At 41.4% G+C, this 27,879-nt stretch overlaps 4 protein-coding genes across 16 annotated transcripts in view; 2 read left to right on the forward strand and 2 right to left on the reverse strand.

Moving 5' to 3' along the window:
- The window catches only part of PITPNM3 (PITPNM family member 3), a 62,396-nt gene extending 55,784 nt beyond the window's left edge, over positions 1-6,612 (forward strand). For 6 of the 7 annotated variants that reach the window (XM_027668820.1, XM_027668823.1, XM_027668821.1 and 3 more), the window contains one exon: positions 252-6,612. In XM_027668820.1, coding sequence (XP_027524621.1) covers positions 252-557 — 306 coding nt within the window. In that variant the 3' untranslated portion in view covers positions 558-6,612. The remainder of the gene's footprint in view (positions 1-251) is intronic. The other variant, XM_027668822.1, reaches the window with a different exon arrangement.
- Positions 6,613-6,948: 336 nt separating this feature from the next.
- Positions 6,949-14,288, reverse strand: PIMREG (PICALM interacting mitotic regulator). 2 transcript variants are annotated; one of them, XM_027668838.1, is made up of 6 exons: positions 14,163-14,288; positions 12,447-12,766; positions 11,383-11,711; positions 10,482-10,577; positions 9,604-9,650; positions 8,237-8,273 (listed from the first exon to the last, which is right to left on the reverse strand). In XM_027668838.1, the coding sequence occupies exons 2-5, from the start codon at positions 12,735-12,737 to the stop codon at positions 9,620-9,622; spliced, it is 747 nt and encodes a 248-aa protein (XP_027524639.1). In that variant the 5' UTR covers positions 12,738-12,766; positions 14,163-14,288; the 3' UTR covers positions 8,237-8,273; positions 9,604-9,619. The 2 variants fall into 2 exon arrangements, with proteins under 2 accessions (XP_027524638.1, XP_027524639.1); XM_027668837.1 differs by lacking the exon at positions 9,604-9,650 and having other exon boundaries at positions 6,949-8,273; positions 14,163-14,287.
- An 84-nt stretch (positions 14,289-14,372) lies between these two features.
- FBXO39 (F-box protein 39) lies at positions 14,373-20,420 on the forward strand. Of its 4 annotated transcripts, none has more exons than XM_027668832.1 (4): positions 14,373-14,515; positions 16,919-18,146; positions 18,918-19,094; positions 20,116-20,420. In XM_027668832.1, exons 2-4 carry the CDS (start codon positions 17,133-17,135, stop codon positions 20,242-20,244), a joined length of 1,320 nt encoding a protein of 439 aa, XP_027524633.1. In that variant the 5' UTR covers positions 14,373-14,515; positions 16,919-17,132; the 3' UTR covers positions 20,245-20,420. The 4 variants fall into 4 exon arrangements, with proteins under 4 accessions (XP_027524633.1, XP_027524632.1, XP_027524634.1 ...); XM_027668831.1 differs by having other exon boundaries at positions 14,380-14,490; XM_027668833.1 differs by having other exon boundaries at positions 14,396-14,524; positions 17,089-18,146.
- Positions 20,421-21,049: 629 nt separating this feature from the next.
- Positions 21,050-27,814, reverse strand: TEKT1 (tektin 1). Of its 3 annotated transcripts, XM_027668835.1 has the most exons (9): positions 27,669-27,795; positions 27,370-27,561; positions 25,165-25,408; positions 24,668-24,833; positions 24,263-24,391; positions 23,665-23,808; positions 22,371-22,593; positions 21,610-21,806; positions 21,050-21,350 (listed from the first exon to the last, which is right to left on the reverse strand). In XM_027668835.1, exons 3-9 carry the CDS (start codon positions 25,352-25,354, stop codon positions 21,191-21,193), a joined length of 1,209 nt encoding a protein of 402 aa, XP_027524636.1. In that variant the 5' UTR covers positions 25,355-25,408; positions 27,370-27,561; positions 27,669-27,795; the 3' UTR covers positions 21,050-21,190. The 3 variants fall into 3 exon arrangements, with proteins under 3 accessions (XP_027524636.1, XP_027524637.1, XP_027524635.1); XM_027668836.1 differs by lacking the exon at positions 27,370-27,561 and having other exon boundaries at positions 27,723-27,814; XM_027668834.1 differs by lacking the exon at positions 27,370-27,561 and having other exon boundaries at positions 27,669-27,799.
- Between the last annotated feature and the right edge of the window lie 65 nt (positions 27,815-27,879).

The following is a 27,879-nucleotide window of genomic DNA, read 5'->3' on the forward strand; positions in this document are numbered from 1 at the left end:
CAAATGAGGCATTTTTTGGCAAGGTGAATGGTAAAGAGAATTGAGCAGTCACAGGTTGTATCTACAAGTGCATGCATTGCATATTGCTGAATGACAAAATGGAACAGGTCACTGAAAAAAAAATTGAGAGGAGTATTAGCACTCTGTAGGTGTCTAACTGGGGTGCCAAAGATCAAAACTTAACTCCTCATAGAGCTCATAGATTAAGGCAGCAGTAATTTGTCACTCTCTTTCTTTTCTTCCTATTTCAGTTCCTCAGTGAAGGTTATGCAGCCCACTTGGCCTCGCTGGAGTTCAGTCTCCATTCACGACCCAAAAAGAACAACTCTCGCATGATCTTGAGAAAAGGTAGCTTTGGCCTCCACTCCCAACCTGAGTTTCTGCGCAAGAGGAACCACCTCCGCAGGACTATGTCTGTGCAGCAGCCTGACCCACCTTCCTTGAACCCCAAGCCAGAGCGTGCCCAGAGCCAGCCTGAATCAGACAAAGATCATGACAGGCATTTGCCCTCCATTGCTTGGGTTCGAGGTGTTCACAAATTTGAATCTGCTCCCTAGGAAGATTGGGAATGTAGATCTTGGGTGCACCCTCATTAAACTTGTAGGTATGCCTCAAAGATAATATTTAGGCAGCTCCAAACTGAGAGATGTAGATGGGAACCTGTACCTCGGAGTCTTCCCTGTTCTGAAATCTGCCTTCTTATACCAAGTGGGGAACTTGCAGTTTGCTCCTCTTGTCATGTTTATTGGGAGATTTTAAAACAACCTAAAACTATTGCAAGTGGTTACAACATCAAAGCAAAAGGAAATATCTTTGATTATTTTTTACAACAGATATAATATGTGCAATAAGAGAAAGAGCTAAAGCAAGCTGATTTTACTCAGAAGAAGGGTTGTGGTATGAGCTAACTAGCTGCATCCAAACCAGTATAAAATGGTAGGTTGCATAGGTTACAGAGAAGGTTTACACTTTAAATAGTCCTGTCTGTTTCCACTTTTCAGTAAAGTGGCACACTTGCAAGGGAAGCAGAGGTGGGAACTACAATAACAGGTGGTCAGAGTTTGTATAACAATATGCTATTTGGGTGCTTTAAGCCCTTTCAGCTTGCAGTGATGTTAAACAGACTCCAACATGGGCACTCATGTTTGTGTGAGGTGCTGGACAAATAAATGAGAACTTCACTTATGAACCAAATTATAAAAACTTCATGTTAAAAATAAATGTGTCTGCCACAGTTTGAAGCAGTTAGTGTTGCTATAAACAAATAATGTGCAACTGTACGAAGCTCACACTGTTTTGTGGAATTTGGTGACTGTGCAGAAATGTGTGGACTGCTTCGGTAAGGAGATGGCTTTGCCCTTCTCAGTCCGAGAGTCAGATCTTAAGAGGGTAAGCTAAAGGCAACCCTTTTACTAAGGGATCTGCAAACTCCAGGAGAATCTTTACACTGGAGGAAAAGAAAAGTAATGAGGTATATCGGTGAATTGTTTACCTTCTCATGCTTTATAGCAACTGTTGTGTTAAGACAATCTGTAGCATTCAGAATTACAGTATTTGAGTTTCAGAGAATGGACATGCCAAATTACAGGTGCCAAATAGACATTTTTGTACAGATTTAAATTTGATCTCCCAGTGGACTTACTAGAAGTAAAATATGTGACATTTTCCTTAAGTAGTGTAAGTAGTAATATTTCTGAAGTGTTGTAGTTAAACATAGTAGCAGTTTGCAGATTCTTCATGCAGATACTTCCACTGAGAGAAATTCATCAAGAGAACTTTCATGACTAAACTGATGCATGTTTTAAAACCTGCAATGAAGTTATAAGTGCACATAAAACCCCCTTTTTTTAAAAGTTACAACAAGACTATTGACACTGAGAAAGCTCGAAGTCAATAGGACATTTCTTTTTCAGGTTGGTTTGTTAGTTTTTCATTTCAGGGAATTGGGGTGGAGAGGGTGTTGTGCCTCCCCACTCCCCTTTCAGGTTTTTGTATACCAGAAACAGTGTCTCAGCAAGTTGGTTAATGATTTTGATAGTTGATGGTAAAACAAGTAAGAAGTGCGATGGAATACTATCAAGACACTGCAAAAGTAAACTTAAGTCTCTGCTCCCTGTTAACCCTTAAGTTTCAGTGTGCTTTTGGAAGGGCATAGGAATGCAGCTTTTGACTTAAAAGGCAACAAAATATCTTATAAAGGGAGATCCTTGATTTATATTTTCAGACATAACTTAGCAAGATTATCAGTTATCTATTTCAAACTTCCTGAAATATCTCTGGCACATCAGTAATTTTTTTTGGTGTAATGCGTCCTTTAAGGGAACACATTAAAATGATTTAGGAAAGATGTAAAAAGTTTGGAAGTTCAAACTTACTGGGAGCAGGTAAATACATTACAGGGGGCTGGGGTTTTATGCTGTTACCAAGTCAGGCAGCTACAAAAGCTAAAGGAAAGATAATTCGCAAACTACATTGAAAGCAGTCTTCAGGTTTGCAAATGCTTTACCAGTAGTATCACAGTTCCTTAACCCACAAAATTGGAGGAATTATTCTGTGCTCTGTCTTGGCCCACTGTGTGTATTAGTTCTAATCACAGAGTCCATTTCTTTTTGTGTGCTCTGCTCTAGGAGGACATTGCACGGGTACACCAGATTCCATTTCCCTCCAGTGACTTCACTGTTAGCAGGCTCCTGCTTCTTAGATTTAAATAGGCATGGGAGTACAAGGCTTGTGAGTGAGGAACTCACTAGGCAAATTTCAAGTTTGCTGAGGGGACCTAAAAGCAACATTGACTGATCACAAAGTTCATTCTAAGCACTGAATGTTTCGTAACAAGTCTTCTGATAGCAATCACTGTTCCAACTGCTAAGTTCAAAGCTACTGTTGCTTTAGCCATCTACCTCTATCATCCAAGAGACTCCAAAATCTGTTTTTTGTTTTAAGTTGTTGTAGTAGAAAGGTTGACTTCTTTTCAGAAGGGAGATCTGGGTGTAATTTTGTGACTGTACCTGTACTGAAGGAAATAAGTGTCTGAGCACAAGGTTAGAGAAATCTCCTAGGTTTCTCTAGAAAAGGCTGTCTTTTACTCTTGGAGACATAATGTCATTTTGCAGAGTACCGTGTCATGTAAATTCTAATTTTGTGTATTTTCATTAATGGCCGGGTCACCTTGTCACCTTTATAGTAGTCAGTGTGCTGGCTTCCCTTAAGAATATTACAAGTGTATAGCAGTAAAACGAATACACGTGTGTGCATGTGATTTAGAGTGGTAACAGTTTCAAAGTTTCTACATGTGGTATTGAAATCAAGCTGAAAATATTTTCCCTAACTTTGTTTCCATACAGTATATAAGAACTTAAGTGGCATTTGCATAATTCCAGCACTGCTTACTGCTCATTGATAGAGTTGATTTATCTCCTGATCACATGCTCCAGCTGAGCACTTTGGCAAAACAGTGATACAGGCATTAGCTTGGAGGTTAAGGCTTCCAGCTAATTAGGAACTGATCTTCTGAAACATCAAATGCCAGGTGCACTGGTTTTGAAAGCACCAGCCAGTTGCCACTAAAATGGTAAAACAGCTTCTGTTGGAGCTGAGAGCATGAACAAGGTGATTGTGATTTTAGGCATCTCAGAACTAGGCTGGCAGTTCAACAGATGTTCTGTGGCAATAACTGGAAACCTCATGCATGTTGAACAACTAGTTTTTCATGAGATTTTTTGGGTTTTTTTCCCCCAGGTATACTTGGGGTAGTCCTGGGTTTGCCTAAGGAATCTCTAGTTTTACAGTATAATTATTCTACGTTTTCTCTTAGAACATTCCTTTGTGGTCAGAATTTTAGTTACACATTTTGTCCACATGAAACTGCATGCAGTGGTTCATGGGCATTCAGCTTGCAATTGGATTTCAGCTTTACCTGTGTTTTCATGGAAGATCTGTCCTCCTAAGCAGGCTATTTGCTGAGGATAAGTTTGAGCCTACAGCCATGCTATTCACTGATTGCAAGTCCTCATTGCTGCAGTCTCTGTGTGGTCAGCACTTAAACTATGTAGGCTATGAAAGTGTTAAAGCACACACAGAAGGGAAAGGGACAGAGGCTAAGGTGGGTGCCCACGGAAATACAAGACTCATCAGTTGTTTCAGCACCTTTAGTGCGTCCAGTCTGTAACAGAAAAGCACATTCTTTTAACCTGCTGAATGGAGGAAGCATAAATGAAATTGTACAACACAAAACTGTTAGTCCAGTGGGTGCTAAGGCTGCAGTACAAGTCAGTGCAAAGTAAGCCACTGTTGGAAGCATTTACTTTGTTGTCTTGTTGATATGGATCCATTTTAAATTACTGTAAAAAATGGCTGTGATTAATAGCAGTGGTAGAGTTATCTGAGATATTGTAAAAACACACCTTCACAACTGTAGTGTTTTGGTTTTGTCTGTGTGTATGTGTGTGTAGCTACTGGAAGACACTAAAGTTTTGGTTCTGCTTTCACAACAAATTTGTAACCAATATACTTAAAAAAAACAAAACAAAACCAAAAACCAACAAAACAACACCAACAATGGCTGTTTGTTCAGTTTTGTTGTCTGGTTAGGTAAGTTTGGAAAAAGATACCATTGTATAGAAGGCAGACTATTCCACAGACCCAAATAGTGATCTCGGTCCAAATCTGCTTATTTTTAATAACTTGTTTTTGTTTGATACACTAGTGCTCTTGGAATAGATTCTTGCTTGATCAGAGTATTCTAGTTTAGTTTTGTGGCATGGTTTATATCTATTCAGCATAAAATTTTGTTAGCTGTAAAAAGGACACTGTTGATAACTCTTGTTCACTGGGGTTCATGAGAGCTGTCATTTTGATTTGTTTACATTAAACTGGTCTTAATTTTTACAGATTACTTCACCTGTTCCTCTAATACCTAGGGAAGTCACTTCTAAACAGCTAAAACTTTCACTGGCTATGCAGAAGTGGAACTGTCAGTAAACTAGAGAAAAAAGATTATATACCTTAGTCTACACAGGACAATGACACTTTATCCAGAAGACCCACCATTCTGCAAAATTGCCTTTGTTTGCCAATTTGTTGGCAAACAGTTGTTCTGTTTATACATTGCAGTCTTTCTTTATCCAGGACACTTCTAATGTGTGTATTTAAGCAAATCCCCAATATTTAGCTCCATAGTATCATCATGTACTTCACAGAATAAATTTGGAAAGGGAAAAAAAGAATTTTTTCCTGTTTTCTATATTGTTTTCTATTTTAAATTTGTAAAAACTTTGTTTATGAGTGTTTTTAATAATACCTGAAACCTAGGTATTTTTAGTTTTTTAAATTTTTACATGCAACATTTTTTTACTGAACAAATAGGATTTCCCCTAGGTTTTTTCCCCCTCTTGTCATCTAAGCCATGAAAAGGTGAGCACATCATAATAGTATAGATAACTGGAGCACGGGCACCTTTTTGATAAGCTCATTGGCTTAAAAATGGAGAGAAGAGATTGTGCACGCTCATTTCATCATTTTTCTGATTGGAATCTGAACATCAGATCTCTGCATTGATTTGTTCATGTCCGGCTTGCAGGGGAGAAAGTGGTACTTTCCATCCTCATCTGGAGCTGGTACAAGATAGAATTCCTATAGACACAAAACTTTCCAGTCTCTGGCCTCAGCTTCTCTAAGAGCAATGATTCCTTGTGGTCCTTGTTCACAGCTTCAGCAGAAATTGTGGGTTTGTCAAGGTAATTAAGACTTCCATGATGTTTAGTCACTCAAGTTAAATATAGGTTCCTACAGATGATCCTAAATTCAGACTCACTCATAAAAAATGGAAGTAATAACACATTTTCTGGATGAAAAGTTTTATTTTTCAGACATAAGAAATGGCCTGGAGCAGCTAGAATCCTGTGCTGTGGATTCTGGAATTGAAGTCAGGGGTTGGCAATTCCTCTTTCTTTCATTTTAGTTCAAGCCCAGCTTACAGGGATTGTTACAGTTTACCCTCTACTTGTATTTATCTCATTAAGCTACCTTTGAAACTGGATTGAATTTGGGGGATGTGGGGAATATGAAACAAATCCGACAGTTCATTGTAAGGATGTACAGAATTTATGAGGGGAAAGAAAGAGAGAAAGGTTTACTGTGACATGCTAGGGGATGGTATACTAGAGAGTGCAACATTGAAACATGATTTACAGATAGCAAGTTTGAAAGGTACGGTTATTCCCGGATGACTGGTGTACAGCCCAGAATGGCAGTTCTCTCACAAAACCCCAAACCTTCTGCATAAGTTATTTTTCTATTTGTGGGGCAGAAAAGGGGCAGTCCATTTACAACTGAATTCATACAAGGAAACTTGAAATTGTAGGTGTTCTTTCAGTCTGTAGTTTTATTAAGTGCATACTTTAAATATTGTTTGTCAGTGAGAAGGTTCTATCTGGTGACAAATGTTTATATTTCTTATGGCTGCCTTGTAAAGATCACAAAATGTACAATAATGAATTTCTTAATATGAAATAAGGAGTAAGATTTCTACAACTGCTATAGATTTTGATGTGAGCTGGTTTTTAAAATCTTATAACAGATTACTCACTTAAATAAAACCTTCCTTGCCTTTAAGCAAACACTGTCACTGATTTTTCTTACCAGTGAATTGGGAAGTATTAGATCATCATTGTACATGTCCTAGTAGCTGTTGGAAACAGTATAGAGGCTTCCTGATACATGTGTTTGAAATAATACTTAAATTGGAGGTTGACTTTTCACAAAACTCCAGCCCTCCTCCTTTTCAGAAGTCATAGAAGGAGGTATCTTGGTAATGAGTCACCATCTTTGTGAATGCTTTATAGAAGAAGTAGTTTCAGAACATCCAAAGAATATATGTTCCTTATAGAAAGGTGGTTAAAAAAACCTAAAACCAGGACACAAAATATACACAAATACTACATCAGGAAATCAGGATTGAATACTTGCCATATTTATATTTGATTAAAATACCATTAAAATTTTAGTGAAACTGGAACTGAATTACATGCACATCTTAAACATTATCAAGTAGAGCAAAATTTTCTAAATCAGTCTTTTGTTTGAAGGTTCATCTTAGAGTGAATGTAACTGGAGAAGCCTGCACAAAGCTGCTACCACCTAAAACAGCCCTGCTGTTGAATTCCAGAAGCTTGAGAAATCTTTGCTTTGGTTTGAAAGACTAAACTTTGTTACACTGAATGACCAACCAAGAAAGGCTTTTCAAAGGAATGTTACTTTTTTTTTTTTAAGTAACTAGAAGCAAAAAAAATATATCAAATGCTAAGTATGCATCATCAAATAAAATACCTGCACCGAGATACTGGCTAATAACAGTAGCTGTAAGAGGTTACATTAATTGTAGCAACAATTTCTGCATATAACTAAAAGACAGATATTGTAGTACAGAAGCAATGTTTAACTCAACCGCCAAGATGCTGTTTAAAGCGGCAGTAGGAAATTACAAAGTTGCTCTGATTTGTCTGGGACCAAACTACCTAAAATAGGATTAGTTAGACTAATCTAATAGCAATCCTTAAGGCCATGAATTAAGAGTCCTAATGTGGCTTTTCTCTTGTGGTGTGAGTTGACTCCACAGAAACCTATTGCCTTGGAATGGCAGTTGTGGTCAAAACTTAAAGAAGCCACTACTGTTTTATTAACTTCCAGCTAAACATGATGCTTAACACTTAGTTTGTTAATATATAAAAAAAATGTTAGGCTTTTGAAATAATAGACCAAACTCTTTTGTGTGTAAAATACTTGTGCTAAAACTTATGGCAATTGGATACCAGTCTAAACACTCCTCTTACCTAGGATTACCCTTCATAAGTCTGTGGCCCTTGCTTTGGCCATTCCTACCGGTCAGTTCAACATCAAAGTACCTACTGCCTCATGAAAGTCACATTCAAGATGGTTTCCTCATCTCAGCAGGAGATAATACCCTGTGGTTGGTACCACAGGTACCAACTACAGTTGAAAAGAGAAAGCAAGGGAAGTCCTGAGCTGCTTTGTCAAGAAAGATTATAAAATGTAGTGGTTTTTTTAGTGTATAGAGTGCACCCTTTTGGTGCTACACAGACCTCTCATTTATATATGCTTATAAACTAATAATAGTTACAGTCTCTGTCTAGGTACCAAGTGCTTGATGGAGTTTCTTTGCTTGCCTTCTGATAGCTTGAGAAGGTTTCAGGGATCGACACGCAGAATGTAAGTTTTCTGCCATTAGACAGTAATAGTTTGATGTTGCTTGTTGCCTGCAGAAGAACAACAACAAGACTGCCATTAGCAGCATCAAGTCAGTAGGGTTAATCAACTGGTGGTCACCCAAATTGCTGGAAAGCAGATGGGACTAAGGAAGAGGTCTGGTGTCTGTACGCTTGCCACTGTGTAACAGCTCTAAACAGCAGCAAGAAAATATTTTGTTCCCTTCAGTGAGTGTAAATGGCAATACACAAATTAAGTACTGCAATACTTTAACTAGCAACAGGAACATTTCTTGTGATATAACCTAATTCATTAAAATGAAAAACATTAGAAAAATACATGGAACTGGCAACTATCATTTGAGATCAAAGTTTGTTTCCTCCTGGAAAAGCTGAAAAGGGAGCTCTAGCACAAACTAAAGGCAATTGGATACTAGAACAGAAAATCTCATGCAAGACTAAGGGCACCTCCAAAAGAGTTCATTTCACAGTTGATAAAGTAGGCAGCCTACAAACCAGTCAGTGAGAGAGCACATTGGATGCATCTACCCATGCAAGAGAACTGGACCAAATTACTTACTGGCAGCAGAACACAGCCCTGTTCAAAGTCAAGCATTTGAAACTGCTTTCATATTTTCTTGAAAAGTTACAACAAACAGTGTCTTACACCTATCTTTGTTGCTAAAGTAGGACATCCTATTTAAGGATGTAACTTTAACAAAAGGAAGACTTCCAACATAATGGATGAAGAAACTAATGTCACAATACAGATCTCAGTGAAGTTAATAGAGGCATTTACCTGGTAATGGTCCAATGAATTGACACTAGAAGTGATGTTTAAAAACTGACAACAAATACCTCCTGTTCCCATCCATTTGGGTAGGATTGCTGTGTTTAAAAGTGCCACCGATAATTAGCAACTGCTGTTATTGTGATAGCACGGTCTTAACTGCTACTGATTGGAGGGATGGAAAAGAAAGGCTGTAAATTCAGACAGCTCAGGATAATAGTTTGTTCTGTCATGCTTCCTGACCTTCATTAGTAATCCCTGAGAACTGAGCTGGAGTGACAAAAACATTAGTACCAGTAGCTTTCTGGTCTGGGATGAGAAAAGCTGTTGTTTGCATAAAAGCCCAGCTTATGGTTCATTGGAAACCCCCAAGGATTCATGAATCCACAATTTAGAGGTGAAATTTTGCAACTGCACAATGATCAGCTGTAGCAGAGACAGCCACAGTGAATACCAGGGAAGAACCCTGTGGTTCCACAGAACACTGCTTTAAAGCAGCATGAGTCTATAAGCCTTTTTCTCTCTAAACAGCAGATTTTCTCCCCACAGATGCATGCAGGTATAGACAGGGTAAGTGAACAACTACTTTACCTGGTTGCTACTATCTTCAGTTACGAATGAGAGAAACTGTCATATCGCTAACAGATGGAAGAATATTAGGAATGAGATTTAGTGAACTTTCAACGGATATGATAAAATTAACTCAATACAAGATTTAACCTATAGTTATCTAGACATGGTCCCATTGGGAAAAATTGAATTTTTGAAATTACGTAGGATTTTAAGTTCTAACCTTTTTGTTGATAAATGTACTTGATGCTAAGCCCTCTCTAGAGACTTTGAGGTGCTTGACATCAAGTGTTCTAAAAGAAAAAGAGGTTTAGGGAATCGCCCCATGACAAGACTTCTGACCTTTAGTTTTTACTCTCTTAATGTCTAATTCAGAATGATGTAACTTTCACAAATACAGCAGCTTACCACCTCATGGATTAACCAAGATGTTTTATAACAGGTTTCTGCATCTGGGTACTATGGATTGTTTGTTACATAATTCTACCTAATAAAAGGATTTTTTGTTATAAATGTGCAGACATCAATAATTATGTCCGTGCACTGGACTTTCCCCACCTCTCCCCCCAGCTTGCATTGGCACTCTTTTAGACAGAGGCAGGGAGGTACTGCTCTCACACAAGGTCAAAGGTAGACTCTTGCTGCGAAAAATCTGATTTCCACAGCAAGATACCTGAAGACAAGGAGAGCATTTGACAGGTTTTTGAAGCTGCAAATCCAACTGCAGATTTAATCTGCTCAGGTATCTTGAAGAAAGAAATTATCTACTACATTACACCTGAGAAAGTTCTGCAACTATTCCTTATCCTGAGTTACAGGGACGACCTAACCTGCAATTGCCAATGTCCAAGTAGGAGGTAACCTGTGCCAAAAGTTGAGGGACAGTTAACAGTATTTACCTCTCCTCTTTCACAATAGCATCATCAAATGCCTGGGAGATACGCTTCAGTTGGCAAATCCCTGAGGAGACCAGTTCCAACTCGGAGTCACATTCCCTGCAAACAGAATCATAATTACTAAAGATCAGACAGGACAGACTGACTAGGTGACACTACTCAAGCCTCTATCCCTGCAGTACCACTCTTGTTACCTCCAGACTTTACCTAGAGAAGTTTAGAGCTGTGGCAGTCATGCTCGTACTTTCACTGGCCAACTGCTTCACATCTCTATTCGTTCCCCAGACAGCTATCTTCCAGTTCAGACACAGGATTCAAATTCAGCTTCTAGCTTTGACCTTTCTTGTGACTGACCAAAAGAAAAACCTATGCGTGCATTATGAAGTATTTCCCGAGCTCACAACCCTTGATCTAATTTGTGTTAAATCTTTGAGGCGGGAATCTCTCTATAAAGAATTCAGTATAAGCAGAGCTATTCCTGGTATCTTTGCAATACAAATAGCAACTTTGGGAAAGTTAGAACTAAGCAGGAGTAAGATGCATAGAGAGCATTTTTCTTTACTTGGGTAAAGAATCAGCAAAGAATTCAGGTATGTCTGTAGCATCTTAGGGGCACTTGTGCTGAGAAACATGGTGCAAACTTACCCAGTGGGAGAGGGATTTTTAAAAAGTTCCTGTCACAGGACAAAATTACTTTTTACATTTCAGCTTTCTGCAGTTCTCAGTCTCTGTCTATACAGGGACTTAGAACTACCTTGTAACTATTCAAACAGCCCACCCTTTCAGGGGAATAGGATAGCAAACTTCATACCTTGCCTTTTACCCTACCACATACCCTAATCACAGTAATTTAAAAAAAAAGAAAAAAAAAAAGGAACAAGGTTTACAAAAGAATATGACTTACATCTTTCTGGCAGGAGCAGGTGATGAATAAGGGCTCTTCAGTGCTGCTGCTCTTCTTGATCTCCGGAGAGAGACAGCATTTTTACCAAGCCAGGATGAGAAATCCCTCCGTTCTCCGTGTTCTGACACCCTTGTTGGCCCAAGCAAGGCCCTTTTGCTGGACCTTGGGATGCCTCTGGAACTGGCTGCTGGAGTAACAGTCTTATAGGAAGGGGTTTGAGGTGTAGTACTTTTTTTCTTGGTAGAACTTGTCGCACAGCTTCTGCTGATGGATTCAGCTGGAAAGGTCACCATTGAGCGTACTGGGCTTTGGCAAGACTTCTGTATTTTCTGAAAGAAGCATTAGATACATTAGGCTAAAAGAACTCAATTAGCCTAGAGTTTAGAACCAGAAAGACAAGGAACATTTAAGCTGAATTCCCAACTTCCATTCCCATATCGGGTTTTCTCAACCCTCTGTACCCACTGCATTGGAGGAGTCATTTGCTTCCCTAATCCTTATCACTTGTCAAGGACTTCAGAGCAGGCATCGGAACAGAACTCCTGCTGCTCTTATGCTGGAACAAGCCAGGATCCCTAACATATAACTCATGCATTTAAAAATCTCAGGTCTCCAACAGGTTTTGTCAATCTGAATTTATACTGACTATAATGAAGAACTATAATAATTAGTATGGGTATGGGAGAATAAATAAGAAAAAAAAATCCAAAGTGCTACACATTTCTCAGAAACAATTCTTTGCAAGCAATGGCAACCTCTAGCCAATTTCCTCCTTGTGAAGGCTGCTCTGCTATACATGATGAAATACAGGAAAAGCATTTATTTCATGCTAAAATAATGTTTTCACCCTCCTCCATATTCTGCCAGATCCATAATTTGAATGTCTATACTTTAGGAAAAGATATTAAAGATTTTACAAGTTAATAGCTATGAGATAACCATTAAGGTGTGCAAGTGTGTGAGAATGGACTCTCTGGAATACATGTACAGAGTTCAGAAATCTTAGTACTGAAGTTGGAGCAAAAACTAAACTCTATCCACGTTCCACTGCAAGGAGAAAGTACCTGGGACACTGTTCCAAAAGCATTTTTTGCTGTTCTTTTAATAATCTGAAGAGTTTGGCACCTCTGTCCTGCTTCCAGACTTTCCCTAGTTGGAGTGTTATGAAAATTCAGCTCTACTCGCTTTAATGGTGCTCGTTTCCTTAGAGACATGCAGATGGTATTGAGAGAACTCAGAGCAGCCTTTCTCTTGAATTTGTCAGGCACAGGGCTCTCATTTTCATCAAAGTCAGCTAGAAGCTGGTGTTTCTGCCAGGCCATTGTTGCTTTGACATTCTGGAGCACAGATGCCATCTTGTTCCAGTTCCTGGTCAACCTTATTTCCAAAAGAATTGAAATGAAAGCAAGGCTTAGACAGAGCAAGGTACAAAGCAGTGTAAAAACAGAAATGGAAACTGTTACTTACAATATACTTGATTACACTTGCCTGAAACAAGAAAACCAGAGCTGGGCAGACTTTTACTTGGGCTTTTACTATCGATTCTGTATCATTGATTTCTACAGGTATTTAAATTTGTACAAGTCCATGAAGAAGCCTTATACTGCATTTCCAGTGCAAGACTCAAGCTTGTGAGGTAGAATGCTCTATAAGTGCAACTTTTTTGTCTGTGTTTCAGACTAAGATCTGGTATCCCAAATTTTTGCTTTCTTTAATCAAAACAACCTTCCACCGCCAGACAAGTTTACACAGCTGCTCTTGTCTTCTGCCTGACTTGCTGGCTGAAGGTTCACGCTTTATTCACAGTTATGACTGTGGATACATAAGTCCTGAAATAAACAGGATTTTTACTGGCAGAAGACTTCAGTGGGAAGGGCTAAAATGCTAGCTATCTATATGACATATAACAATTGAAACATATATACATATTTTAACTTCTTCATTTTCACTTACTATTGAGGTAGGACACCACTAATGATTTACTTCTAAAAAGCAAGTGAAATGCAGATGTATTTTAGCAATCTGAATTGAGAGTGAATTAATTTTATCAATACTTCATTGCAGATCATGTTAAAAAAGCTGGGAGGTCTCTACCATCGTTATACCTATACTATGTCTGCTGAGTTATCTCCATCTCTCACAAGCGTCCTTGTTCGTGTCAAAAAGCAATAAGGCTTATTGAAACGTTGTAATCCTGAAGGTGTTTGGGATATTAACACCTTTATTTCATTCCTGCATGTGGCACCAGGAAAAGCTACTAATCGGCCAACCGCTCAATTCTGACTAGCTCGCAGCTGATCAGGCTCCTTTGGACCGCCTGCCAGCTGCTGCTGATTAATTTATGCCGGCAGATTCAACCGAGGTGAAACGCCCCGGAGGGAGCAGCTGCCGTCCCAGGGTACACTGATCTGTTATGAGACAGTCACTGCACAGGACAGCGCAGTGCTTCGGTTGGTCCGGAGCCCACGGCGGACTGGGACAGCCGCCGGCTGGGCCCCCGGGCACGGCCGGCGCACGGGGGCCCGGCCGAGCCGCTCTCGCCGCCAGGGCCGCAGGAACCCCGCTCTACTGGCATTACCCGTGCTCCCCGCCGACAGCCGCGGCACAGCAGCCGCCCCGGGATAACGGGGCACGGCGACACGCGGCGGGCCCGGCCGGCGCCGTTATTGTGCGCGCCGGAGACGCTCGTAGCAAGCGCGAAAGGCGCCGCCGAAGCCCGAGAAGACCGGCTGGTGGGCCGCGAGTGGGCCGCTCCTGCAGCCACTCAGCCCTGTACTCACTCAGTGCGTGGGGGGGACGGAGACCGGGATCGGGACCGACACACCACCTCCCCTCAGGACCCGCTTCGCGCGCCGCCGCCACGTTTGAACGGCGCCCCGCCCCTCCGGCCCTTCCGATTGGCGCCGCCGCCGCCCGCCTCCATTGGCCGTTACCCGTCTCGAGGCGCGCGCACCAGCCGCGGCTGGGGGCCGGGGGGGCGCCCCCGGGGGGCTCGCGTCCCGGGGTCTCCCCCGGCACAACCGCAGGGGCTGCGCCGCCACCCCGCCCCCGAGCTGCCCTCAGCAGGAGCGGGACCAGGAGGCGGGCTGGGCTGGGCTGGGCTGCCGGGTGGGTGTTCGAGAGACAGCTCCTGGTACTTCTGGTAATTCATTGGCAGTCAGAGTCTTAGAAGGTTTCTGTTTGTGTGCTTTTTCTCCGCGGGCTTCTACAACTCTTGTTGGAGGAGACGCTCGTCTAACTGTCCATGTCGGACTGGAAACCATCTGAAGCAAATCAGGCAGTAAAGAGGGCCAAGTACAGAGAATGTGGTTGCTCAGCGGTGGGGTTTTTGGTTTGGTTTGGTTTGGTTTTTTTCTTACCCTAGAGAAAAGCAAAACGTGCAAAGCATTTATTTATCTTTAGATCACTTCTGCCTGAAAAAATTGCCCCCAAAAAGCTGTATCAGCTTCTCTTTTTTTCCAAATGATTGGTTTTCCCCCATCAAATTAAACTCGGAGCTGACAGGTGAAGACACCTCCATAGCTAAGACTTGGCTTAGAGCCATGGGGAAGCCAACACAGTAACACTGCAGGATACCTCTCGAATCCCACCACTGGCTTATAAACATACTTTTCACTAATTCCTAAGAGCTCTGGTTTAGAAAAAGTTCCGTGTGATGGTGTTCATACCCCTTTCTATTCACACACTATAATATGGGTGACTAGTGTAATAAATATCCCTCATTAATAGACATGTTTCTATGTATTGCAGCCCTATATGCTGTTCTGCTTTCCTTTGTCCATTGGCTTTAGGGCTTCCAGGTACCTGAAGATGCGTTAGACCTTGCCTGCTGTGTTCTCCCCACCCCAATCTCCATAGTGGAAGCTTCAGATTCTTCTCAATTGCAAACCTCAGCTTGAGCTATGACATTTCAAGACTTGGCTTGGATCTTTGGACATTCATCTAAAGACTTGCAAAACAAAGAACTCTTAGTGGGGAGTTGGTACTTAATACAAGAGATAGAGTCAGGTGGTAATTGGACCCTTGTGCTCAGTTTCTAAAGGCTATCTTGATTACTGAGGGTTTGAATTGGCACTTTGGATGCCAAGGGTGGGCAGAGGAATCCCTAAGAATTTTGCTAATTGGATAGAGCATGTGTACAGGCAGAGGGATACTGTGTGACATAACTGTAGGCTGAAAGGGAAGGAAAAGGGCTGAAGCTGAACTGGGCAGTCAACCCGTGCTTTCATGCCTATTTAAAAAATTAAAATAGAAAGATCTGAACCTCAGGGATCTGCGTATTTTCTTCGTCTGCTTGTAGTGCCTTCGTTGTTTCCATCCATTTCAACTTTGTTACCCAGCAGGACAGGATGTGCAAAGGAGGAAAGGTAGATTGTTTGGAGATTGGCATCACATACTTTTGAGTTGCATCTTCTTGTAGTCTTGTCAGCCAATAAGCCTTGATTTTTGGGGTAGATCATAAGAAAGTGTCACTAGATGTTTTTCCAGTTTCATCCCCAAAAGCTAAGGAAAGATTTACCAAGTGGACAGATTTAAGACACGTGCATTATAGAGATGGGAAGTAAATACATCCTGAATTTTAGCGTCTCTGCAAAGGTACTAGCAGAACACTAGCTTTGTGTGCTCTGTCTGTTTGCAGTCAATTAATACCCTGATATGTAAAAGGCCTCACGAAAACAAGCACCTAACAGGCCAGTGGAATGCTGTTTGTGTTTCATAGCTGAAAGCATAGAGAATGCATCACTTCCCTTCTTAGAAGTTTATTGCTCAGACCCTCAATCCACTCATCTGGTTGGTGAAAAGTGACATGACAAGACATACAGCCTGCACCTGACTGGCAAATCGTGGCCTGTATTTCTCTGTTTGCCTTTACATATAGTCAGTTGTCATGACATCATGAATGTCATCTCTTTTTTCCATGGCAATGGCTGAGCTTCACATAGGGAGGGCTCAGAGGCCGAGAAAACAAATCTTTAGAGGGAGACTGTGTGAGCTGGAAAAGTGTGCATGAAGATGAACACTTGCACAGTCCAGCTTTGAGAGTGGAACTGGTAACTTCTTGCATCATAGTTGTTTCCTTAGGTGGACTTACAAAGACTTAGTTGGTCTTCTGACTTGCCAGCCTACTCCCTGTCCACTAGACCATGAGCATTGAACATCCTGCTTGAACTAAGTGATGGAACAGCTTAATATCGCTTATTACACTCAACAGGAATTGTACCTTAATCTAAGGCAGGGTACTAATTGTACCCCAGAAGGCTATGAAAAGTCATTTGTGCTAGTTTTGCACTGACAGTCCTGTTCAAATGTATACAGCCCAAAGAACTGGGTACTTTTAGACATTAGGCACAGTCCACAAACCATGATCAATTAATTACAGCTGATGCTAACCAAAGGTTTCTTAGAGGCTGTGGCTGCTCTACCAGCGGTTGATACCATTTCACTCTTTAACTAGACTGAAGGCAAAAAAGTTAAAAGATGTGTCCTGTGCTTGTACTGTGATTGTTCTTCATTATTTTTTTTTCTTTTGATTTAGGTTAGACTACAGTTTAGACCCAAGAGCTTGTTTGACCCTGACAGCTAAAGTACAGAGGCAAGGGAAAGGTTGTTGGTTTTGATTGTGAAGAAGCAAGCTTTCATCCATTTGCTTAGAAGCCTATTATGTTGGGATTGGCAAGAAATCTACCCACAGCTTTCTGCATCTAGGTTTGACTCAACACTCAGAAGAGAAGTAAGAAACGGTCCTCTCAATGGAAGATGTCAATGAACCTGAGCAAAGCTCCTGGGCCCATCTACCTGATGTCTGTCTGAGGCATGTCTTCCATTGGTTAGATGACAGGGACAGGTCTCGGGCTGCCTTGGTCTGTAAAAAATGGAGTTGTGCTATGTACTCTGGATCTCTCTGGAGATGCAGAACCATCACATTCTATGGCCAACCATCAAGGGCACGCACATTGGAGTTTCAAAGTGCATTGTGGTACACCAAGAAATTTGGCAAGTATTTGAAGCACCTTGAGGTCAAGTTATCGAATCCTTACAATACTCCCTTTATCAAAAAATTTCAAGTGACTATGAAAGGTCTTCTTTCTCACCTGGGTAAGTGTAATAGTCACCTAGTATCCCTGAGCATCAAGTACCTAGAATTAGACTGCTTGATCTGGAAAAATGTGGTCAGGGCTCAGTTTATCAAGAACTTAGCTACCTTCCTGAAAAGAATGAGCAAACAGCTTGATTATCTCAACTTAAAAGGAGCAAGAATAACTTTGGAAGAAGGCTGTGAACTTCTGAATTCTCTGAGCAGCTTGACAAATAGAAGCTTTATATCTGAAATCAATATTGAGGATTTCTTCAGTCTCCACCTTTCTGTCTACAGCAGTGCCTTGTTCCACCAAACTATGTCTAAGTTCCACAGCCTGACCATCCTGACTTTCAACTATAACTGCATCTCTGATGAACTGCTGGACATCCTGCGGGAGCACAGCTCTCATTCTCTGTGCACCTTGAATATCAAGTGTCATATCCATGACCCTCATGGGCAAGTGGTCTCGGGAATGTCATGGGCGAATTTGGCCAAGAGAGCCCCAAAACTGAATGTGAACTTCTTCTTTGAAAGAGTCATGAAGCATGATCACCTAGCCAGGATCCTGCTAGTGGAGATCCCAGTTAGGAGCATCAGCCTACGGAGCTGCTATTTCAGTGACCCAGACTGGACAATGAGACCTACCCTCACTAACCTTCTCCCAGCCTACTGGCATGGTCTGCAGGTAAGGGAAATAGTAGTAACATCTTGCTGCAGTATCACAAAGCTAAGCAAAGTAATCATTTAGGCCTGCATAACAGCAGTCAGCAATAGAACTTCCTGAACTTTCATGTTCAGAGGGTGGTTTTCCATAAGGCATTCCAGTGTTCAGCTGTAGTGTAGTTCATGAAATTATCCTTGTCCAGTTACAATCCCCATTCTGCTATCAGGCTGCTCCATTTTGGCAATGCACAAATGTCCTACAGCACATATAAATTAACTAGCGGCCATATCAAAGCACTTTGGTGTCACTGGGGACGTATCACCGAAGGTGTGCAACAGCTGACCCATGTAAATGAGCATCAGGTCTTTGCATGCCTGAGGGAAGCATGTGGCCTTACACCTAGTGGTTGCTGACAGCTTTCTTTAAGCCCTGTTTCACTGCAGAGTTTCTGGTGAACACCAGAGATCTGCAAAGCTCTCTAGAAACTGTCTTTGGCTCTACTCACATATCTAGGATAATTTCCAATATGTCAATATCATGACATGACTGTGAGTATAGCATCTTCTAATGAATGCACAAGGGATCACCCCATCTTAATGGGAGAGTGAAGATTACTGTAGCACGTATACTGTTGTCATAATGCAAAACAGATTCTCTGCTAATGTCAGGGTACAAAATTGATCTGCTAACACTCACTTTTGTTGGTTACATTGGAAAACTATTTGTTGAATTCTAGTTACTGCACTCACAAGCTCCGTTCAGTAGTACTAACAGTGTTCATTCTTTTTCGAGAAATTAACACTTGAATTAAACAATGACCATGAGTTGCTGGACAATGAGCTGCTACAGCTTATCTTATCATGCAAGAGGTTGTTATTTCTCAAAGTCTGGGCATTTCTAAGTGTCACCTTTATGGAGAGGCTGCTACAAAACCGTGCAGAAAGGAAGTGCATTCTGACTACCATAAAGGTAAGACTTTGTGCTTTAAAAGTCCCCTTCCCTTCCTCTCTCCAATACCCAGAGAAAGGTTAAGTCCCCGTGCCCATAGAAAGGTCACTTACAGAAATGTTAACATAACTACCTTCCCTATACATTATAATGAGCCTGGGAAGCACTCACAGAAATGGGGCTTTCCAACCTACTTAGCCATGTACAGATAGTATAGAAGTTTAATATGAAGTTCCAATGATTCCACAAGTCCTTCTTGGACTGGCATTCCCTCTGTCACCTATAGTTCAAGCCCACTCCCACTTCTAGGGATTCTCAGTCACCTCTCAGGCTCAGTGCTTATGTCTATGCTTAAACTGAGGCAGGTGGGTTGAATGCCACTAAACTGCAAGAAAGTATAAACACAGGAATTGTGTGTTGAACTGGGGCCAGGCCACAACTATAGCTGGTGTAAACCATGCTGACCTGCTACTTTGTGTGCTGTATTCTGGATTCAGTTGATCCTCATAGATCGGTGCAGATCCCAGGAATGCATCAGTTCTGGGGGTAAAAGGAACCTTGCTTTTCCAGTGTGAATCAACATAGGCCAGGACAACCAAAAACCCACAGCTAAAACACAAAGAGTAAATTTATTTTCCTTCCCTTGCTAACCGAGGAATTCCTGAAGCAACCCCTGGGCTGAGGCACACAAGTGGAGACACAGGCATGGTTAAACCCGGTCCCTGCCACAGGCCACTGGCTGCTGTTCACACTGGGTTATCAAGGGCTATTTCCAGCTGCAGGGAGCCTTTTACAATCCTCCTCACCAGTCTTCCACTTTTAAACCCATTCCTCCCAACACCTCCCAAAAATTCTTTGGCAGGAGATGATGTTTTCAGTTAGTTTGGAGTGAGAAGAGAGTAAACCCTCAAGATTCTACTCAAACCCAAGGAATTTGGCTTCTTTACATTCCTGATTAGTCACAGAGGCTTCTTCTTGTAGTGAGCTTTAATGGGCTGAGCTCCACGTATCTCTGAATCACGACTGTTGTTTGTGAATACAGGTCAGGATTTACACTGCCCAAGATGACAGCACTGAGGAGGAGCGGCTGCTGGCTGATATTTACAGGAAGTTCAAATACCTGATTGACTCAGAACTTAATTATTTTGTCATCACCTACCCAATGGTGTAAACCACAGCGAGAGAAGAACACCCAGTGACATTTGCATTAACGGATCCTTCAGAAGGTTTTAGTAGGAGATTTGAATCTTCACAGCAATGCTTCTGAAAGGGAGATACCATTGCAGCGAGAGAGAGGCAAGGGACAATTTTACACTCCATGCATTAAAATGTTGGACTTGGGAACTGCCCTCCTTTGTCTCCAGCATCATTTATTCTTGCCCTTTTTTGCTTTTCCTTGCAAGAACCAAAGGAAGCAGTGAGCCCTTTTCCATCTTCAAAGGCATCTCTGGTAAAAAGAATGCCCTCCTCTTTTTTCAGCACTTCTCATTGTAGAGCTTCAAACACTTTACCATTGAAGCATCTCGTTGTTTCCATTTTATGAATAGGGAAACTGGGACTATGAACAGGGAAACTGGGACACGAGGTGAGGAAGTGATTTACGCAGTCAGCCTTGACTTGATCTTGATTCAGATGCAGTCAGATGCATTATCTATTGAATCAGCCTACCTCCTGTTAAGTTTGACATACTGCCTAGTTCTTAGCAGCAGATGATAAGAATAAAACGTACCATGGCTAGTCCTGAGATTCACTCCTCCCACTTGCCCAGCTTCCCAACAAAAGACTTCTGAGGAGACTCCTGCTCTAGCTTGCACAGAGCCACCTTTTGCCACCCTTCAATGGCAAAAGATACCATTGGTTACATATGAGAGAAAGAACATGGAAGAAAGGGCATTTCTTATTATTCTGGAATTTTATTGCCAAGTGGAAAATTTCCTCAGATATTTTAGAGCACAGATAGCTGTGAAACAGACAGCTGTAAGTACTAGGTCTGTTTTAATTATCTTGCACAAATAGAACCAGGACAGCATTGAGCCAAAACAATAAATTTGGAAGTTTGTAAATGAAATTTCAGCAGGAGTTGGTTTTTTGGAGCACGGTTTCCCAGTGTGATGGCTTCAGAAGTTGTTTATGTAAACAGACTCTCTCATTTGCATGCACAGCACTTCATCAATATACAGTGTATTCTCCTTGACCTTGATCTCTTCCTCCAAGGAAAGCTGTCGGCGGCTCAGACCTTTCAGCTCTGTCTCAGCCTGTGCCAGTGCATCCTTTAATCTAATAGGGAAAATACAGGCAGGCATTAGTTGAAAACACATGGATAGGGTTTTTTTCTCATGTAGGTTAAGAATTCTGAGTGAGAAAAAGAAGGATGGAAAGGGATTCACAGAGACAATATCCATGCAGCTTCCTTTAAAGTGTCCTGCCATTAAGAGAAAAGCAATTCCCAGCCTTTCAGGGAGAATAGGTGGAACCCATTGTTACTCTGATGCATTAAATTAACCACAGATTTTCTTCTTTCATCATTTCCACTTGCCTTTGAATATTTTTGGTAATCTCTTGAACTTCACTCATCAGGCTGCATTGCACTCTGTCATAACACAGTTCCACATTGGGGCGATGGCTTCTCGCTTCCAAGCGGCTTTGAGCCACTTTAGCAGGTCCTTCTTTATCAGCTATTGCTTTCTTTAAGGCTGCAATGTTCTTCTCCTGGGAGGCAGTCTCATCCATCACCTTAAAAAATCCAACAGAAGGAAGTGCTGCACACTTGTCTCTTACAATGGGTGAAATAATCATCATTTTTAATACTTATACCAAGAACAGTAACACTTATTACATTTTTCTTTTATCAAAGGATATTTTGCAAAAGTTAGCCAGGATTATGATTCCTTCATTGGAAAGCAGATGACACTGTTCTGCATGAACCCAGAAATGTATGCTCAGCAATTAATTTTTAACACTCAGTTTTCATGTGTCCAATTTTGAGCACATTGGCCTTGATTTTATCAGTTATATCACAGTCTTGAAAGTTTTATTGGAGTCCCAGGTAACTAAAAATCACAAGGGAAATCCTGACTTATAGCAACACTTAGATTGAATGAGTGATTCTAGAAATTCATCTCTGTGGTGGTGCACACAGAGATAAGAAAATAGAATCTAAGATGACTTTATGGAGGAGGGGGAAGGAAAAGAAAAATAAAATGTGGCAAATCAGTGCAAACTGCTGGATTGAGAAAACTGGTAGATAACCTAAGCCCAGTGTTTCCACTTTTTTACTGACTGTCCCCTATGACTTACCATTGCAAGAAGTGTCTCTAGCTTGTGCTTGGCATCCTTGACTTCCTTCACCCTATTTCTGAAAGCGACATTCACCATCTCACAGTGCTTGCGCATGTCATTTGCTGTCTGTGACAGGATGCCATCAATAAGTGCCCTCAGTGCCAAAGAATTGTTTCTCTGCTTGTCAGCCTTTTCAACATTTATGTTTGAGAAATCTACCCAGTCTTTAGGGCTAACAAAACTGAAAGAGATTAAAAATAAAAGGTCACTCACTGGCAGCCTCTGTGACTCCATAAATCTGTAATTATGCCACAAAACCAAGAACGAAGTAGTCCTATTAACTGCACGTCCCAGTGAGTGCCAGTTGTGCTGGGAATTCTACAGATACAAAATAAAGACCTTCCTTGTCACAAACATTTCATAATTAAGTAGACGAGAGTAGAATGAAAACAAATTTGCTAAAGTCATAAAGCAACTTTTTTATAACTTTCCTTTCCCCTGATGAAGGATTATTAAGGGGGGGAACACAGATAATAACCAATATTTCTTAGAACACCTTTCATTAGTATGGCTGTTACTGTTAAGAGCAGGTAGTTATTCACACAACAAAGTCACTTATTCTCTCACACAGTGTACCTATAAGACATGGTACCTGGCTGAAGCAATAGTTGGGAAGGCCAGCCCCAACTGTATCCCCAGAACTAAAGGGTCATCCTGGTGCAGCTGTGGCTTGCAGGCAGGTTTTCGGAAAGTTCCTCAGAGGGTTTGTTCCTTATTTCACTGGTGTGGTCTGAGCTATACAGCTGTCTCACACATACTGCTTTCTTAGTATGGTTCCTCTTTTCAACCCATTTTTCTGTGGCAGCTATTTCTCCATCTAAACCATTCACACTAACTAACCCGTGCAGAAGGGGCACATTTGACAGGTTAATGACTGAGTCAGAAACTGACTCCACACCTCATGTGTCCCAGTCCAGTGTTCTCCCCACTAGGACACCCTGGGAGAGGAAAGGAAGTTAGCTTAGTAAGTCTCTTCTGGGTTTAAGCAACATGTGAAATTCTTCCTTAAGTAATTGTGAGCCTTAAAAACTTTTAGTAAACTGCAGTTCACTGGGAGTATAATTACTGTGGCTTATTTCACAGACATATTACATAGATACAAAAGCGACGGACAGAAGTATAAAAACTAATTATAACAGACAGCTGGTGGACAGATAAAGTCTTTTTACACAAAATTAATCTTGCTATTACTGCAACAGCTCATATTATCTGTATAATCATCATATGTTGGTTGAACCAAAGAACTACTTACTTTCCTTCTATTTTCACTGCATTATCAGCATACATCATATCAGGAGTGTCATTTGTCAAGCGAGCACAGTAATCATCAATTGTCAGAGCTGTGAACTTGTCCTTCAGATCCATTTCTAGGTTGTATTTTGCTGAACGGTTTTGTCTAGGAGGAAAAACAACCAGACTCTGAGCCAAAGTGTGGGTACTTCCAGGTGTCCTTAACATGCATCCATACGTGTATGAGGTAATTCAAATACATTTATGGAAATCTTCATGAATGAACTGTTAGTTGTGGAGTCCCAAAAGCTACAGTATGAAGCTGCCTCCCTATAAACTGATGGTACAATTCTCATTGGAATGAAAGCCACAGGACTGGATCATGAGAAGACCAAGGATCATGTGCAAGTACTTTGAGTTCTAACAAACAGAACCTCTCACCATTACTGATTCAGTGGTATGAATTAGGACTGACCTCCTGCAACTATTTAGCATTGAAGGTAACTTTGGACTTGTGCTCAGCCTGACCCTACAACTTCACAGGATTATGACTGTCTTACTTCTCAGCTAATCAGTGTTCTGTTATGCTCTTTGCTCTGTTATGCTCTTTGCCTCTGCACCTGATTTGCTCATTGGTTTGTTCCAATGTATGTCCCAGCAAAGCAATAATCCCCTGGAGGACTTCAGCTTCCTTCACCAGTTCCTGTTCCACTTCATCATGCACCAAGTCAATTCCAACTCGCCTCTGCCTAAATGAAAAGAGTAAAAGCCATCAGCCACATTGCTCAAATGCCTGCAGCTAACAGACGATGAAGCCCAGCTTTACAAATCAAAAGTTTTTCCTTGCCACATGGGAAGACATGCTGTATCTTAATGGCTTTGATTCCCAGTGTTTTAACACCTAAATCAGGCTGTGACTTCACTGCAAAGAGAGACAGGCCCTTAATTTGTATCCTTTTTTATTAAAGGTTCATTACCTAGATTTTTTTTCTCTCCTTGAATGCTTTTCTTCTTAATCATCTCACCTGTACAGGAGACACTTTTGGGCAATGACAAGTGGCTCTTTGCAGCTCTCCAAAGCTCTCTCCAGCCTATTCTTGAAAGTCAACAGTAACTCTGTCTCATGAACAATTTGTTCTAGCTTGTTATCTAGTTCTTGCTTCCAGAATTTTATTTCTTCCCGTCTCTGTTCTGCAGAATTAAAATTGCAAACATGTATTATATGCCAGAGGACTGTAGCTCAGATCTTAGATATGCCTAAAAATAGACTTATTCCACAGTGGAGTACATATAGTGCTGTGGGCTGCCGTGTGGAAACAGTTTTGCAACCCTGCATTAGGAGGCTTTTGTTATAAAGAATCTACCTCAAAATATATTTTTTAAATATTTTTAATTTTTCCATGAGATCAGGGAGCATGACATTGACATATATTCCTACTCATTATCAGCTAATTTTCTAAGTCCATCTTAAATGTATAGCTCAAATAGCACATCTTGACCCTTGCAGAACACATGGGATTACCTATTTTCTTGTTGACATCACTTTGGGTCTTCTGAGTTGTCTTTTCTATTTCATCCACCAGCCGCCAACTCTCAGCTATCATGCACTCTGACCTGGATTTCTGGGACTCTGTACTGACACGCTGCATCATGTTTGCAGTAGCCCATTCTGAGGGATGGAATTTAGATGGATCTTGCAACAGTCTGGCCATTGTTATTCCAAAAGTTTCTGGATATTATGCAGGTCAGTTCTTGGAATGTGGAACCTGAAAACAGCAATAGCGTTATATTTGGCTGCAGAAGCAGGAAGAGAAGACAGGTCCATCGAGATGAGAAATATTCTTGCTCCTTTTATCTGCAAAATGACACAGATATGAAAAGAATAGATTTCTTGCTCAAGGCTCCCCAAGGCTTTACTGATGTGTAGGCAAAAGAGTTTGGAGTGGGAGAATGAAGAAACAGAAGAATTTGTGAATGGAAACTAGGAGGAAAGAAGTGGAACTAAAAGGAAAAGATGGACTGTCTGCAATAGGAATGAGAAGGGAAAGGAGACCTGTGAAAGAGGATGGAATTACTAAACAAGCAATCGCAGAAAATAGAAAAAAAAAGAACAAATATGAAAGATAAATAGTCTCCCACAGGTTGGAGAAGTAAATACCTTTCAAGATTATAGTGGAGAGATGGATGAAATCTAGACTGTAAAAAGAAATGTAATCATAGACTCATTAGGGTTGGAAAAGACTTCTAAGATCACGGAGTCCATCTGTTAACCCAGCACCACCATGTTCACCACTAAACCACATCCCCAAGAGCCAAACCCATGTGCCTTTTGAACACATCCAGGCATGGTGATTCCAGCACTTCCCGGGCCAGCTTGTTCCAATGCCTGACGAGGTGATTTTTTTCTAATGATTATTTGGGAGGGGCAGGGGGGAGAGAAATAAGAACAGGACCTGAAAACCTGAAGGAGGAAATTCAGCAGGCAAATGAGGAAATGGAAAAACCCAGAAAGGGCTAAAGCAGAACAAAGAACCAAGCGTACTGGGAACACTTGTTTAATGTAGGGTGAAACCCATGCTCTGAATTTATGAAAAGCAGTTTGATTATCAATTTTCCTATTCTTTCACTATGCTCATCCAGTGTTCCTGGGACTGCTCCTCACCCCAAAGGCACACAGCTACTCCTCAGGAACAGACAGCTTTGCCCACCCTCCAGCACAGGTACCCTTCAAACAACCCCTTTCTCCTTCACACACCTCTTGACTGATTCTGCTCTCAAATCCAAACCCTGGCCAAGTGCCACATCTTCAGTTCCCCTTCACTGGATCCAGCCTCAATCTCCTCAGCTGCAGCACATTTTCTATTTAAATGTGTGACTAAATATTGCAGGACGTTGCTTGACCAGCACAGAAGGTAAACAAATGCTGCTGTGGGAACTACACCCGCCCTGCTCCCAGGCTGCAGCACTGGCCAGAGGAGACGCAGCACACACGACCATTGGGGCTTCATTTCACCTACTGCCTGTCAAGATCTGTCTGGAAAAAAAACCCTGTTCTCTGTACATTAATTTGAGATAGTTCCCAGAGCTGTGGGCAGTAATTTTGGACTGTTTTATTACAGAAATGCAGAAAGATTGTGAAAGCAAATGAGAGGTGTGTTAGATGTCTAGCTATCTAAAATGTCAGTCATAAAATATTCTTGGTAGTATGTTATATCTTTGTGGCAACTATATTCTTGCCTAGAAGAAAAGATACTGAGAGCCAGACAGAAGAGATGAAGGAGATAAAGAGAATGACATCAGATGAAATTTCCAACGACTTCAGTACATCTGAACTCAAAGCTAGTTTGAACAGAGGTTTATTTTGGCTTGCGTGAGTCACAGAGGATGGATCAGGCTGCATATTAGTCATCTTCCACAAAATGTTATTATCTGTGTTCCCAGTAACATTCCAGGGCTTTTAGAAATACTAGCAAATTCCAGAGGGATGACTAACTGATTCAGAATGAACTGAAATGCTAAGATATCTGAATGGCCGTTAAGAACAATGAATGTCACGGTTCTGAGAACGTGCTCAGTCACCTTGAAAGCTGTGGAATCCCAAAGAGATGGTTCTCCACATTACTGTGACACTGCCGTTTTGTTCTGAACACCCAGTATCTGACGCTGTCCTGCCTCAGTTTGCAGCAACACCGTGACAAAGTAATTAAAGTAACCAAGCCTAAATTACCTGAGATTACCTCAACTGGTTGGAGCATGGTGCTAATAACACCAAGGTGGTGGGCTTGATCCCTGTACAGGCCATTCACTTAAAAGTTAGACTTGATGATTAACGTGGGTCCCTTCCAACTCAGAATATACTGATTCTATGATTCTATAAAGCTGTTCTTCATTGTCAGCTACCGTAAAGGATTATTTTCAACTGTTAATATAAAATTTACATTATTATTTCCTTTTCATCTGTTAATATGAAACTTACAACTGATTTTGCAATATGAATTATGCGACATAAGAAAGCTCTAGTTTTACCTCAGATGGTTTTCTGGGGTTAAATCACCGTTGACATCGAAAACTTCCACCGACCTTACAGGGGGAGAAAAAACGGCCCCGTGGCCGCCCCGGCTGCGCGAACGGACAGTCCCGGCCCCGCCCCCGCCGCGAGCCGGCCCCGGCCCCGCCCCCGCCACGAGCCCGGCCCGCCCCCGGCTCGCGGCGGGGGGCGGGGCCGGCTCGCGGCGGG

This window comes from Corapipo altera, unplaced genomic scaffold, assembly GCF_003945725.1.
Source record: "Corapipo altera isolate COAL_440 unplaced genomic scaffold, ASM394572v1 302, whole genome shotgun sequence".
NCBI classification, from domain to species: domain Eukaryota; kingdom Metazoa; phylum Chordata; class Aves; order Passeriformes; family Pipridae; genus Corapipo; species Corapipo altera.